This window comes from Hoplias malabaricus, chromosome 17 (genome assembly GCF_029633855.1).
Source record: "Hoplias malabaricus isolate fHopMal1 chromosome 17, fHopMal1.hap1, whole genome shotgun sequence".
In the NCBI taxonomy this organism is placed as follows: domain Eukaryota; kingdom Metazoa; phylum Chordata; class Actinopteri; order Characiformes; family Erythrinidae; genus Hoplias; species Hoplias malabaricus.
The window spans coordinates 35,786,853-35,799,420 of NC_089816.1; the positions used below are offsets into that span (position 1 = coordinate 35,786,853).

The window sequence follows — 12,568 nt, forward strand, 5'->3', positions numbered from 1 at the left end:
CGGGTGACTGTCTGTGAGGAGTGTGGTGTGTTCTCTCTGTGTCTGCGTGGGTTTCCTCCGGGTGACTGTCTATGAGGAGTGTGGTGTGTTCTCCCTGTGTTTGCGTGGGTTTCCTCCGGGTGGCTGTCTGTGAGGAGTGTGGTGTGTTCTCCCTGTGTCTGCGTGGGTTTCCTTCGGGTGACTGTCTGTGAGGAGTGTGGTGTGTTCTCTCTGTGTCTGTGTGGGTTTCCTCCGGCTGACTGTCTGTGAGGAGTGCAGTGTGTTCTCCCTGTGTCTGCGTGGGTTTCCTCCGGGTGACTGTCTGTGAGGAGTGTGGTGTGTTCTCCCTGTGTCTGCGTGGGTTTCCTCCGGGTGATTGTCTGTGAGGAGTGTGGTGTGTTCTCCCTGTGTCTGCGTGGGTTTCCTCCGGGTGACTGTCTGTGAGGAGTTGGTGTATTCTCCCTGTGTCTGTGTGGGTTTCCTCCGGGTGCTCCGGTTTCCTCCCACGGTCCATGGTCCAAAAACAGACGTTGGTGGGTGGACTGGAAACTCAAAAGTGTACTTAGGTGTGAATGTGTGAGTGTGTGTCACCCAGTGAAGGTCTGGAATGCCCTCCAGGGTGTGTTCCCGCCATGTGCCCAATGATTCTAGGTAGGCTCTGGACCCACCGCAACCCTGAACTGGATAAGGATTACAGATTATGAATGAATGTATGAACATGATACTGCCACCCCAATGCTTCACATAAGAGTTTGTGTTCTTTGGATTAAAGACCTCACTATTTTTACTCAATGTAATGCGCATTACAGGCAAGAAGAAAAATGTTTATTTCATGTGACCAAAAGTCAACTCCTTCAAAAGGTGAGGTCTTTCTCCTGGTGGTCCTCTGCAAATTTTAGTCTGGATTTTTATATCAGCCTTCAAATTTTCTTTCAGGTTATGGCAGTGTAGCACTCCCTTTATGGTGGATGTAGACACTGGTACTCGATGCCTTCAAAACTTTGCCTTGGGTTTCATAAGAACTTTTCAGACGAGACTTTTCTCAGCTGTGAGACATTATTTGCACCTCCTTCTGGAACAAAGCAATGTTTTTGTCGCCCCAGATTTTTTTAGATTTGCACATAACTGACTGTAGACTTGATTGTGGTACCTTTAGTTTGGAAATTGCTTCTACTGAGGAACTAGATCTCACTGGAAAAACCCTTGACTGTATGAATTGAAATGAAATGAAATGGTGGATATCATGTTTTAGCCTCTGAAATGTTGATATAGTGAATTAAAGCTGAAATAAATCTGTAATCAGTTTAAAAAATACAAACTAGACTCGCTGCCTCAGTAAAAGTGATGTGGAACGTGGAAAGTGTTTAGTCTCAAACCTCTACCTCAGCTGTAAATGTAAATATCATTTCATTTAAATTTGAAAAAGTTCCAGTTTACTGACTAATGGCAGTCAGTTCTCAGAAAACACACGTTTATAAACTTAAATAAACAGCAGAAACTCTTCAGTAAAATAACAGCAATTTAGTTCTTTTCTTTTTTGGTATCATTTTAAATTGTTTTAATCTTTTAATCATTTTACTATTTTTATGTATTTCCTTTTACTGCAATATTTTAATTGTTTTATTGGACTTTCATGATCGTTATTCTGGCTTTTAATTCAACTGCTTCTTCTGTAAATCACTTTGAATTGCTTTTGTATGAAAGGTGCTCTATTAATAAACTTGCCTTTGCCAATAAAAGGATACTGTAACAGAAGTGGGCAGAAGTGTGTGATGCCCTGCGATGGACTGGTGCCCGGTCCACAGTGGGTCCACTGCCTCGTGCCCAATGATTCCAGGTTGGAAAGTGGTTGAAGATGACTGACACGATTAAAAATGGTGTTTCTACAAGGGCTCTTTAGTAAAGAGAATGGTTCTCTATAGAACTCTGAACATCTGATGAATCTTTTGCATGAGTAGAGTTCTTTGCATCATGAAGGGTTTCTTCTGATAGAAGGAGAATGTGCTTTAGATGGTAGTGTATATCACATTTTAGAAAAGGGTTCTATACAGCATTAAAAATGGTTCTTCAGTTGTTACAAGCACATTCCCCATTAATCTGGAAAAACATTTCAAGAACCGTTTACTCATTCAAAACGTTCCTCAGATGTTTAAGGTTCTATACCGCACCATTTTCTTTACTTAAGAGCCCTTTAAGTAGCTATGACGTATGAATGATGGTTCTGAGATGCTCATTATTAGCTGTTTTCCTGTAACCAGTTTAATGTTTCTGTTTATCAATGTAAGTCCAAGTATTACATACTGCCATTTAACCAAAGTAAACTTACACAACATGCCATCACTTTAGACCTGGTATTTCTTTGTAATTCTAGATACTGGACATCAAGGGATTCACTTTTGTTTGGTCTTACACCTGCAAACTCACTCACTCTCTCATGTAATACCACCCTGCTCTTAGCTGGAACTGAACCTCGAGTTGCATCTCATGCGTGAGAGTTGCTTTGTTTACATTAATTATTTTGATCAAACTGCTTTATTTCATGGACCTCTTGAGAAATGTGAGGAACAATGAATTTTCAAGTTGATTTCCCAACACAGAATTTCCTCGGTAGAAAACGTGCGCATTTTCAGAAGCTTCAACATCAGCAAACAGCATTCAAATAACCGCACAATTTACATAGTCATGAAGTTCTTGATAATTGCAACATTTCTGTGTGTGTGTGTGTGTGTGTGTGTGTGAGAGAGAGAGAGAGAGAGAGAGAGAGAGAGAGAGAGAGAGAGAGAGAGAGAGAGAGAGAGAGAGAAAGTGTTTATAAGTTGTCTTGCTGAAGCAGGTGGTCACTCAGTGTTTGACCATGATGTTGCTGGTGCTGATCATCACTGCCTTTGTAAGTACAAATGTGTTTCTTTTACTTACTCTCCTCATTAGATGTGGATTTAATAAACAGGAATGCAAACGTAAACACTCAGGATTTTATCTCTTCATTTTACTCTAGTTTCTATTTAATTAAATAAATGTACTTAATGAAATATATGAAATATAAATTGTACCTAAACTTTGCTTGTTTATGTGTAAAATCATTGATGATGACATCACAAGCTTCAGAGGTGTGTTCTCTCTTGGGAATGTGTTCACTTGCTGCATTATAACATTATATACAGATGTATCAAATAATATTTTACATTTTAAATGGACCAATAAGGAAAGTGGAAATGTACTTAAATGGAAATCAGGAAATATAAACTCACCTTTACATTTTAAAGAAGTGTTTATCCTCTTCCTCTAAAGATCTGAACAGTAAGATCTAAAAAGAATTGTAAAAATTAACAGTTGCATAAATATATCTTTTACAAAATCAAAGCAACCATAATGAAATTAGACAAGTGCACACTTTGTAGTTCACTGCTGTTGTTTTGGGTGTGTTCAGGGGGCTGGCCAAGCCAACAGGATTCAGGGTCAAGAGCGTGGCGACTCGTGTGTGTGTGAGGTGAACAGCACCATCTGGGCTTTTCCTACTGTTCAGTATGAAGCCGTATCACAGCTAGTGCAGACGTGTGAAATCTCCCTCCAGAAACTCCAAACACAGGTAATGCACACAGTTTAAACAGTTTATTTTCAGTATTGTGAAGAAAGTGGCCGACACCATTCTTTCGTTGCAAATAATCAGGTTTATTACAATGAAAAGAACAGCATCTTAACAAGCCCCAATGGACCGCTTGTTGAGAAGTTAGCCAATGTCTTCTGTCTTCAGTCCAAAGCTCCTCTGTTTATATAGGTCGGTTGTTTTTGTGAAACTAAGGTAAATATATTTACTAAGGTAAGCATGTTATTCACTTAATCGTATCTGTCTTGGACTGAGAGACCTATCTCTAGTAAGTCCTGGACCTTTAGACTAGGGACCCCTGATCTAATTATAACAATCCATTAAAGAAACCAGGTGGTATTTTAGACACATTTTCACGTGGCAAATTTTCTATGTACAATAAATTATACTTAATAACTTATACATGAGTGGACATTAAATTATATTATTTGTAAAATATACATCAAAACACAGGTAATACACACAATTTAAATTACAAACACAGGTAATGTACATATTTTAATCTGCAAACACAGGTAATACATACAGTTTAAACTTCAAACACAGGTAATACATACAGTTTAAACTCCAAACACGGGTAAAACACACAGTTTAAACTTCCAACACAGGTAAAACACACAGTTTAAACTTCAAACACAGGAAATACACACAGTTTAAACGTCAAACACAGGTAATACACACAGTTTAAACTCCAAACACAGGTAAAACACACAGTTTAAACTCCAAACACAGGTAATACACACAGTTTAAACTTCAAACACAGGTAATACACACAGTTTAAACTTCAAACACAGGTAATACATACAGTTTAAACTCCAAACACAGGTAAAACACACAGTTTAAACTTCAAACACAGGTAATACACACAGTTTAAACTTCAAACACAGGTAATACATACAGTTTAAACTTCAAACACAGGTAAAACACACAGTTTAAACTTCAAACACAGGTAAAACACACAGTTTAAACTTCAAACACAGGTAATACATACAGTTTAAACTTCAAACACAGGTAAAACACACAGTTTAAACTCCAAACACAGGTAATACACACAGTTTAACTCCAAACACAGGTAAAACACACAGTTTAAACTTCAAACACAGGTAATACATACAGTTTAAACTCCAAACACAGGTAAAACACACAGTTTAAACTTCAAACCCAGGTAATACACACAGTTTAAACTTCAAACACAGGTAATACACACAGTTTAAACTCCAAACACAGGTAAAACACACAGTTTAAACTCCAAACACAGGTAAAACACACAGTTTAAACTTCAAGCACAGGTAAAACACACAGTTTCAACTCCAAACACAGGAAATAGACACAGTTTCAACTCCAAACACAGGAAATACACACAGTATAAACCCCAAACACAGGTAAAACAGACAGTTTGAACTTCAAGCACAGGTAAAACACACAGTTTAAACTTCAAACACAGGTAATACACACAGTTTAAACTTCAAACACAGGTAATACACACAGTTTAAACTTCAAACACAGGAAATACACACAGTTTAAACTTCAAACACAGGTAATACACACAGTTTAAACTTCAAACACATGTAATACACACAGTTTAAACTTCAAACACAGGTAATACACACAGTTTAAACTTCAAACACAGGTAAAACACAGTTTAAACTTCAAACACAGGTAATACACACAGTTTAAACTTCAAACACAGGTAAAACACAGTTTAAACTTCAAACACAGGTAAAACACAGTTTAAACTTCAAACACAGGTAATACACACAGTTTAAACTTCAAACACAGGTAATACACACAGTTTAAACTTCAAACACATGTAATACACACAATTTAAACTTCAAACACAGGTAATACACACAGTTTAAACTCCAAACACAGGTAAAACACACAGTTTAAACTTCAAACACAGGTAATACACAAAGTTTAAACTCCAAACACAGGTAATACACACAGTTTAAACTTCAAACACAGGTAATACATACAGTTTAAACTTCAAACACAGGTAAAACACACAGTTTAAACTTCAAACACAGGTAAAACACACAGTTTAAACTTCAAACACAGGTAAAACACACAGTTTAAACTTCAAACACAGGTAATACATACAGTTTAAACTTCAAACACAGGTAAAACACACAGTTTAAACTCCAAACACAGGTAAAACACACAGTTTAACTCCAAACACAGGTAAAAATGGATATTACGTGAGGTTGAAGGGTATAAATAGGCCTGGGGGGAGGAGCGTGGGCGTGGCCCAACTCCCAAAATTCTGTTATAGTATAACTTCAATTTGCTAGTATGGGCCACGCCCTATAGTTTGGAACGGGGGGGGGCTAACTCAGAGGAATTTGGGATGGAGTTCGGAGCGGTTTTGAGCGTGTGTAGAACCAGGCCCCCAAAAGTTACAGGAAAGCGATACGTTGGTGAGCTTCGAAGAGATCACAGATATGGGTGCGGATGTATAAATGATGTGCTTGGGAGGTACATCAGCCGAGTGTCTGAATGGTACGATCTGAAAGGCCTTGATGGTAAGCTGTAGAGGCAGCACCGATCCTGGAAGAGTGAGCGGAAAATGTGATGGGTTAAGATTACTACGTGAAAGGATTCGTCGTAAGTGGGACTGAAACCAGTGGAGAGTGGCGACCGAACCTGATTCAGTTGTAAACAATGGATCGGATTGGGTGGTACCTTGAGATAATCTAAGCTGGAGGTAGCGTGTAAGAGGTTCATAGGAGCTTATAGGGGAAGGGAGTTTAAAGAGAAATATTTGAGAAGAATTGTGAAATTGGAAATGAAACAGAGAGTCAGCAACAGGGTTAATGTGACCAGGAATGTAAACTGCTTTTAATAGAAATTGATGGACGACTGAGTGCCAAGTGAGGTGGCGGACAAATGGCATGAGACTGAGTGAACTGGAGCGTCCTTTATTAATAATATGAACGACTGATTCATTATCTGGATGGAGAAGGATGACTCGGCCAGTCCATTCATGTCCCCAAAGAACTGCAGCATTGACGGCAGGAAAGAGTTCGCGGAGCGCAATGGAGTCACCACATTCTAGCGCTAGACGAGTGAATTGATCAGGCCAGGAAGATGCGAACCAGTGTCCCTTGTGAAAACCTCCACACCCCACGGACGGGGCTGCGTCGACAAACAAATAAACATCCTCTGGGTTAGCTAGTGCGTCATTATAAAAAAAAAAAAAAAGATGCCATTCCATCTGTGGAGGAGGAGCAACCAGAATTGTAGCTCTGAAGCGCAGGCTTGGTCCAGGGAGATTAACTGAGAGAGAGAAGAGGCCGAAGAGGCTAGGTGCAGCAAATAAGAGATGAAGGAACGACCTTGTGGGACAACACTCATGTCGAAATTAAGATGCCCCAAAAGGGAGAGGAGTTGTCGTTTGGTGACACGTTGAAAAGTAAGAAATTCAGGGAGGAATTCAGTAATGCGGGCCAGCTTGTCGTGTGGGAGTGAAGCACGAAAAGAAACTGAATCCAGAAAGATGCCCAAGAACTCAAGTGAGGTAGTGGGGCCAATAGTTTTCTCAGAAGACAAGGGAATGCCCAGGCGATGGAAAGTGTAACCACATCAGGCTCTGATTCAGCAGAGAGAAGGTTGGAGGCATGGAACGAGGAGACGGGCAGAACCACCAAACCTGGGGAGAAAAACAATAGACCATCAAGGAGATAACATACGAATGCGGGGTCAGGTGGCGCGAGAGGCAGCTTGCGAGCTCAGGAACGTTGACAGGGGTGGAAAGAAAAAGGATCAGTCAGCTGTTACCGAACTTAGGCGGCCGCTTGGTGCAGCTTGGCCGAGCGTGCGCTTGAGCACAGTAGGTGCATACATGAAGGAAGCTGCAGGAAGATACAAAGCAGCCAGTGGAATTGAAATTATTGCAGATCATAGAGCCATTAAGAAAGAACAAGCGTCTACCGCGGGCATCACGGGAGCTAGAACAGGTCATACGCTGATTGGGGGCCTGGTCAGGGATGAAAGAAAAATTAGGGCCTGGAGTGGGCGCCGGGGTGACCTGGGAGCCCACAGAAGTGGGATGAGAAGGATTGCCGTACAACCCGCAGGAAAGTGCAGTTCGGCCAGCGAAAATGCGGCAGTAGAGCTCCAAGTCGAGTGCACCCCAGTAGGATGGAATATTCCACTGTTGCAAGCAGGCGGCGGCCTGTGCGGAGAAGAGCCAATGGTAGTCGTAAAAACCAGAGCCTCCGAAGCGGACTGCGAGGTCGAGGATGTTGGAGAGGTAATCGTTCAATTCCTGACTGCCGGCAGGGAAGGAGGAGCACACCACGTCGCAATAGAGGGAAAATGCGAATGCGAATTTAGAAGTTGTGAGGGGCTTGGAAGCTCTGTGCTCAACGTCCGCACTTTGGAGAATCCGCTGACGAAGGGTAGGCTGCACCAGGGGTGGATTGAAGATACGAGCATTGGGGGGAGGAGAAGCTGGAGCGGTGGTGAAGAGAGAGAATGTGGTGTCAGGAGCTCGGGGCGCCGGAGCGAGAGGTTGACTTGCAAAACCTGCGGAGAGAGAATCATTATGATAAACAACGGGATACTGCGTGCCCGTGAGAGGAAGGGGTTGGGATGATAAGGGTAGGGGGTTGGGATGATAAGGGTAGGGGGTTGAGATGATAAGGGTAGGGGGTTGGGATGATAAGGGTAGGGGGTTGAGATGATAAAGGTAGGGGGTTGGGATGATAAGGGAAAGGGGTTGGGATGATAAGGGAAAAACAGGGTAGGTGGAAGAAGAAGTAGCAGGGAGAGAGAGCAGGAAGACACTGAGCTGGTGAGCGGGGCCTTTGCGGGGCGTCATGGCGCGATGGCGTAGGTTGAGCGGGAAAGACCCCATTCTCCGGAGCACTCTCTGGAGGCCCGCCACGGTCCAGTCGGAGATGGACGGAGAAGCGGGAGAAGCCGGATCGGGCCGTACTCGTCCGACGGTGAAGAAGGGCTGCCGAGCGCAATGGTCACGGCGATGAGGTCGCTGGGGAGGAGGAGAAATCGGAGAGGAGCGGCGTCCGCACGCAGAACCCGCGAGTGTGGTGCGGGAATGACGAGAGCGTGCAGAGGAGCAGCTGAAGTGGCAGGTGAGGCAGGCACGACGACTGCCGAACGCAGTCTCTTAGTGCTAATGACAGGGGTGGCGTTTGGGCGATCGAGTAGAGGAAGGAGAGAAGAGCTCGTGGTCAGAAGCGAGCAGGTCGAGATCCATGGTAGCAGTTGGCAACTCAGTGACACAAGCAGGAAGCGCAGGACTAGCGACTTGATTTTCACGGAGATTACGTGAGATTGAAGAGTATAAATAGGCCTGGGGGGAGGAGCGTGGGCGTGGCCCAACTCCCAAAATTCTGTTATAGTATAACTTCAATTAAACTTCAAGCACAGGTAAAACACAGAGTTTAAACTCCAAACACAGGCAATGCACACAGTTTAAACTCCAAACACAGGTAAAACACACAGTTTAAACTTCAAGCACAGGAAATAAACACAGTTAAAACTCCAAACACAGGTAAAACAAACAGTTTCAACTACAAAACCCAGGTAATACACACAGTTTCAACTCCAAACACAGGACATGCACACAGTTTCAACTCCAAACACAGGCAATGCACACAGTTTAAACTCCAAACACAGGTAAAACACACAGTTTAAACTCCAAACACAGATATTACACACTATATATTCTACAAACACAGATATTACACACTATATAATCTACAAACACAGGTAATACACACTGCATGTCCTAAAAACATAAGTCACACAGTATGAACTGCAAACACATTTAACACACACTGCAAATCTCCAAACACAGGTCATCCACAACTCATAAATTCCAATCACAAATAGCACATGTTTTGAAATAAATGTCAGAAATTCAATTTTATATCTTTAGGCCACAATTACACTCAGGCGTTCTGTCATCGGCAGGTGGTGATGACCGATAAGGAGCTGCCCGTGCTGCAGAACAAACTGAAGAACGTGACCTCACGTCTACAGCGATTCCAGTACCTGAACTCACAGGGCCTTTACAATGCTCTGGACCTGCGCAGACTCAGTGACGAGCTGCAGCAGCTTCACCAGAGCATCAGTGACCAGCCCAGTGCGCAGACACGCCAACTGCGCTCAGAGGTACAGCTCATATACTTTACTGCACCCACAAGCAGGGTGGAGGTGTGGAAACACAGGAGTCACAGTGACTCCTTCTCTATTGGCAAGGGATGAAATTTAACAATTTAATGGTAAATGAGGGTGGCACGGTGGCACAGCAGGTAGTGTCTCTGTCACACAGCTCCAGGAACCTGCCGTTTTCTAAGCCCTGCTCCGGTTTCTTCCCAAAAACCAAAAACACACATTGGTAGGTGGATTGGCTACTGAAGGGTGTCCATAGGTGTGAGTGTGTGAGTGAATGTGTGAGTGTGTGTGTCGCCCTGTGAAGGACTAGCGCCCCCTCCAGGGTGTGTTCCCGCCTTGTAATAAAGTAACAATTACTTCTCCCCAACTGCCCATGGAAAACTCAGCAAACCAATAGGTATCCCCTGTCACAGGTGACTTTTATTATAAATACAAATGATCATTTATATTATTTTATAAAAATGATTCATTTTTAGTTCATTTGCTGGTGTTAACGGTGGGAGATGAATAATTCTGTAAATGTGTGCCTTAGTTGCAGAAGGTTAAGGTAGACGTGGACAAGATGTACAAAGACAACTTCTTTAACCTGGAGTCTGTGAGGGAGAGGCTGCGCTCCCTCAATAACCGTGCTCAGACCTGCAGGAGCATTCCCGACGACTTCAGGAGTAAGTGTCTTTATGTTTGACTCTTCAACTTAGGCCCAATCCCATTTCTTATTTTTACACCTACCGCTTGTTTTTGAGTGTCATATTTCTCCTTGGAACTGAGTTGCAGGGTGTAGTGGTTAAAATCGTCCCTGTCCAAATGGGACGTCCCTTCAAGAGCTTAATACATCATCAGAAACTCTGCCAGTCTGCGATATCAGAGGAGCCCTACTGTGCCCATCAGTTTTTAAGAGTCCTTCTTCTGTGCAGCACCATTTGAGCTCTCTGAAGAGACTATCACAGTAAAGGCTTTTGGTGTGTGATGTATTCTTTGTCTCGCAGGTACATGCTCTAAAAACATCATGACAAACATCAGCTCCCCAATAATCAGCAAGCTCAGTCCATATGGCAAGTCCTACATCTCCGGGGCGTGGGGTCGTGACACCAGCTTCGGCAGCGATGAAAGGTACTGGATCCAGATTCTGGCCAGCAGCCACAAGTTTGGCATCGTGGTTCGCTTCCATCAGACCTTTGAGGACTTTATGGCTGACAAAAATTACAAAGAAGAGTACATTGCGTCCTCGTACACTCACGCTGATGCAGTTCAGGGTCCAGGCACCATAATGTACAACGGTGTTGTGTATTACCAATGCTACAACAAGGCTGAGGTGTGTAGCTTCAATCTTCAGACAAAAGAGCACCGCAGGGTCAAACTGCCAGACGCTGGGGTCAACAACGTCTTCCCGTACTGCTATTACAGCTGTCGCGACTGGACCGACATTGACCTTGCAGCTGACAGCCAAAGCATTTGGGCGATGTACGCCACGGAAAGCAACTACGGTAACATGGTCCTGAGCCGAGTGGACAGAGAACACTTCAACATCACACACACCTGGAAGACCAAGATATTCAAACGCTCGGTTACCAATGCCTTCATGGTGTGCGGGGTGCTGTATGCTACACGTTACGTGGATCAGTACAAAGAGGAGGTGTTCTATGCCTTTGACACCACCACAGGACTGGAGGACAACACGCTCTCCCTGCCTCTGGAGAAGGTCTCGGCCGGTATCGCCAACCTCCACTACAACCCCACCGACTCGAAGCTCTACATGTTCAATGATGGCTACTTGCTCTCTTACCAGGCTTACTTCTGAAGAGAGGTCCATTTCTGCAATGTAAATGGCCATTAAAAGCATAATACTGTGCAAATGTGAGAAGCTACCTTTGGTTTACTTAAGTCCCAGTCAAAAGCACAAGTACAAGTTGTTTGGAAAACAGAGCTCATGGCATGAACCCCACCACCGTCTCTGTTAGATAAAAGTACAGTCAAGACAGGAGAAGATCAAGCTCCAGTACTGCTTCAGATCTGAATAATATCTACAGGTATCCAGCCTTTAACTGTGTGGCCACAACTCTGAACTATGGATCTGAAAAAGGGTGACACTTCTCAGACAACCCGGCCTCACACTTACTGTGATATAGTCACATGAAATGTCATAAATATGCGACTATGTCACGAATATGAGACCGGGGTGGTCTCAGAAGAGGTTACAGAGAAAAGGCAATAGACACAAGAACGTTTGCCAATCAAACAAAGACGCTGCGGGTATCCTCAGAACAACAGAGTGACCGCCCCAGCGCAAGGCTCAAGGTCACTGAAGGTGAGGGAGGACTTGGATTGTGAGTCAACAGTGCAACAATCTTTAACATCTTTAACCAACCAAAACAAATGTAACCTGTAACTAAGGCAAGCATCTGAATATTGAAAAAAAACATGATATATTTAGTTGCTGTGGCTTCTGTTTTATTTCCTGTAATAAATGTGTTTCCTAATTTTCAGACACTGATTAATAAAATGAATAGCTTTGTACTTTAATGTGACTTTTAACTGGAAATTTAATAAATAAAGTATCTGACTTGGGATGAAAGTTAAGGAAGATGATATTTTCTACTTAAAGTGGCTACTTTACATTTAATATGAAAAATTAAATAAAATAAAATCTTTATTTTAAACAATGGTGATGTACTTGCTACATATTTGTTTCCTTTTTTAAAAAATAAATAAATAAATAAAACATGGTAGAAACATCCACAGCCAGAGAACACGGCCTTCTTCGCTCTCACCATGTTTGCTGTTGTCTGAACATTTGACTCTGAGCTGCGCCCTCTAGTGGACGTACTGCTAACAATCATTCCA

The 12,568-nt window shown here is 42.8% G+C and overlaps 1 protein-coding gene across 1 annotated transcript; it reads left to right on the top strand.

The window, feature by feature from the left end:
* Window positions 1-2,824: 2,824 nt before the first annotated feature.
* On the top strand, window positions 2,825-12,327 carry LOC136673763 (olfactomedin-4-like). Its single transcript, XM_066649463.1, has 5 exons — window positions 2,825-2,866; window positions 3,407-3,565; window positions 9,524-9,724; window positions 10,260-10,392; window positions 10,714-12,327. Exons 1-5 carry the CDS (start codon window positions 2,834-2,836, stop codon window positions 11,523-11,525), a joined length of 1,338 nt encoding a protein of 445 aa, XP_066505560.1. The 5' UTR covers window positions 2,825-2,833; the 3' UTR covers window positions 11,526-12,327.
* The last annotated feature ends 241 nt before the right edge of the window (window positions 12,328-12,568 follow it).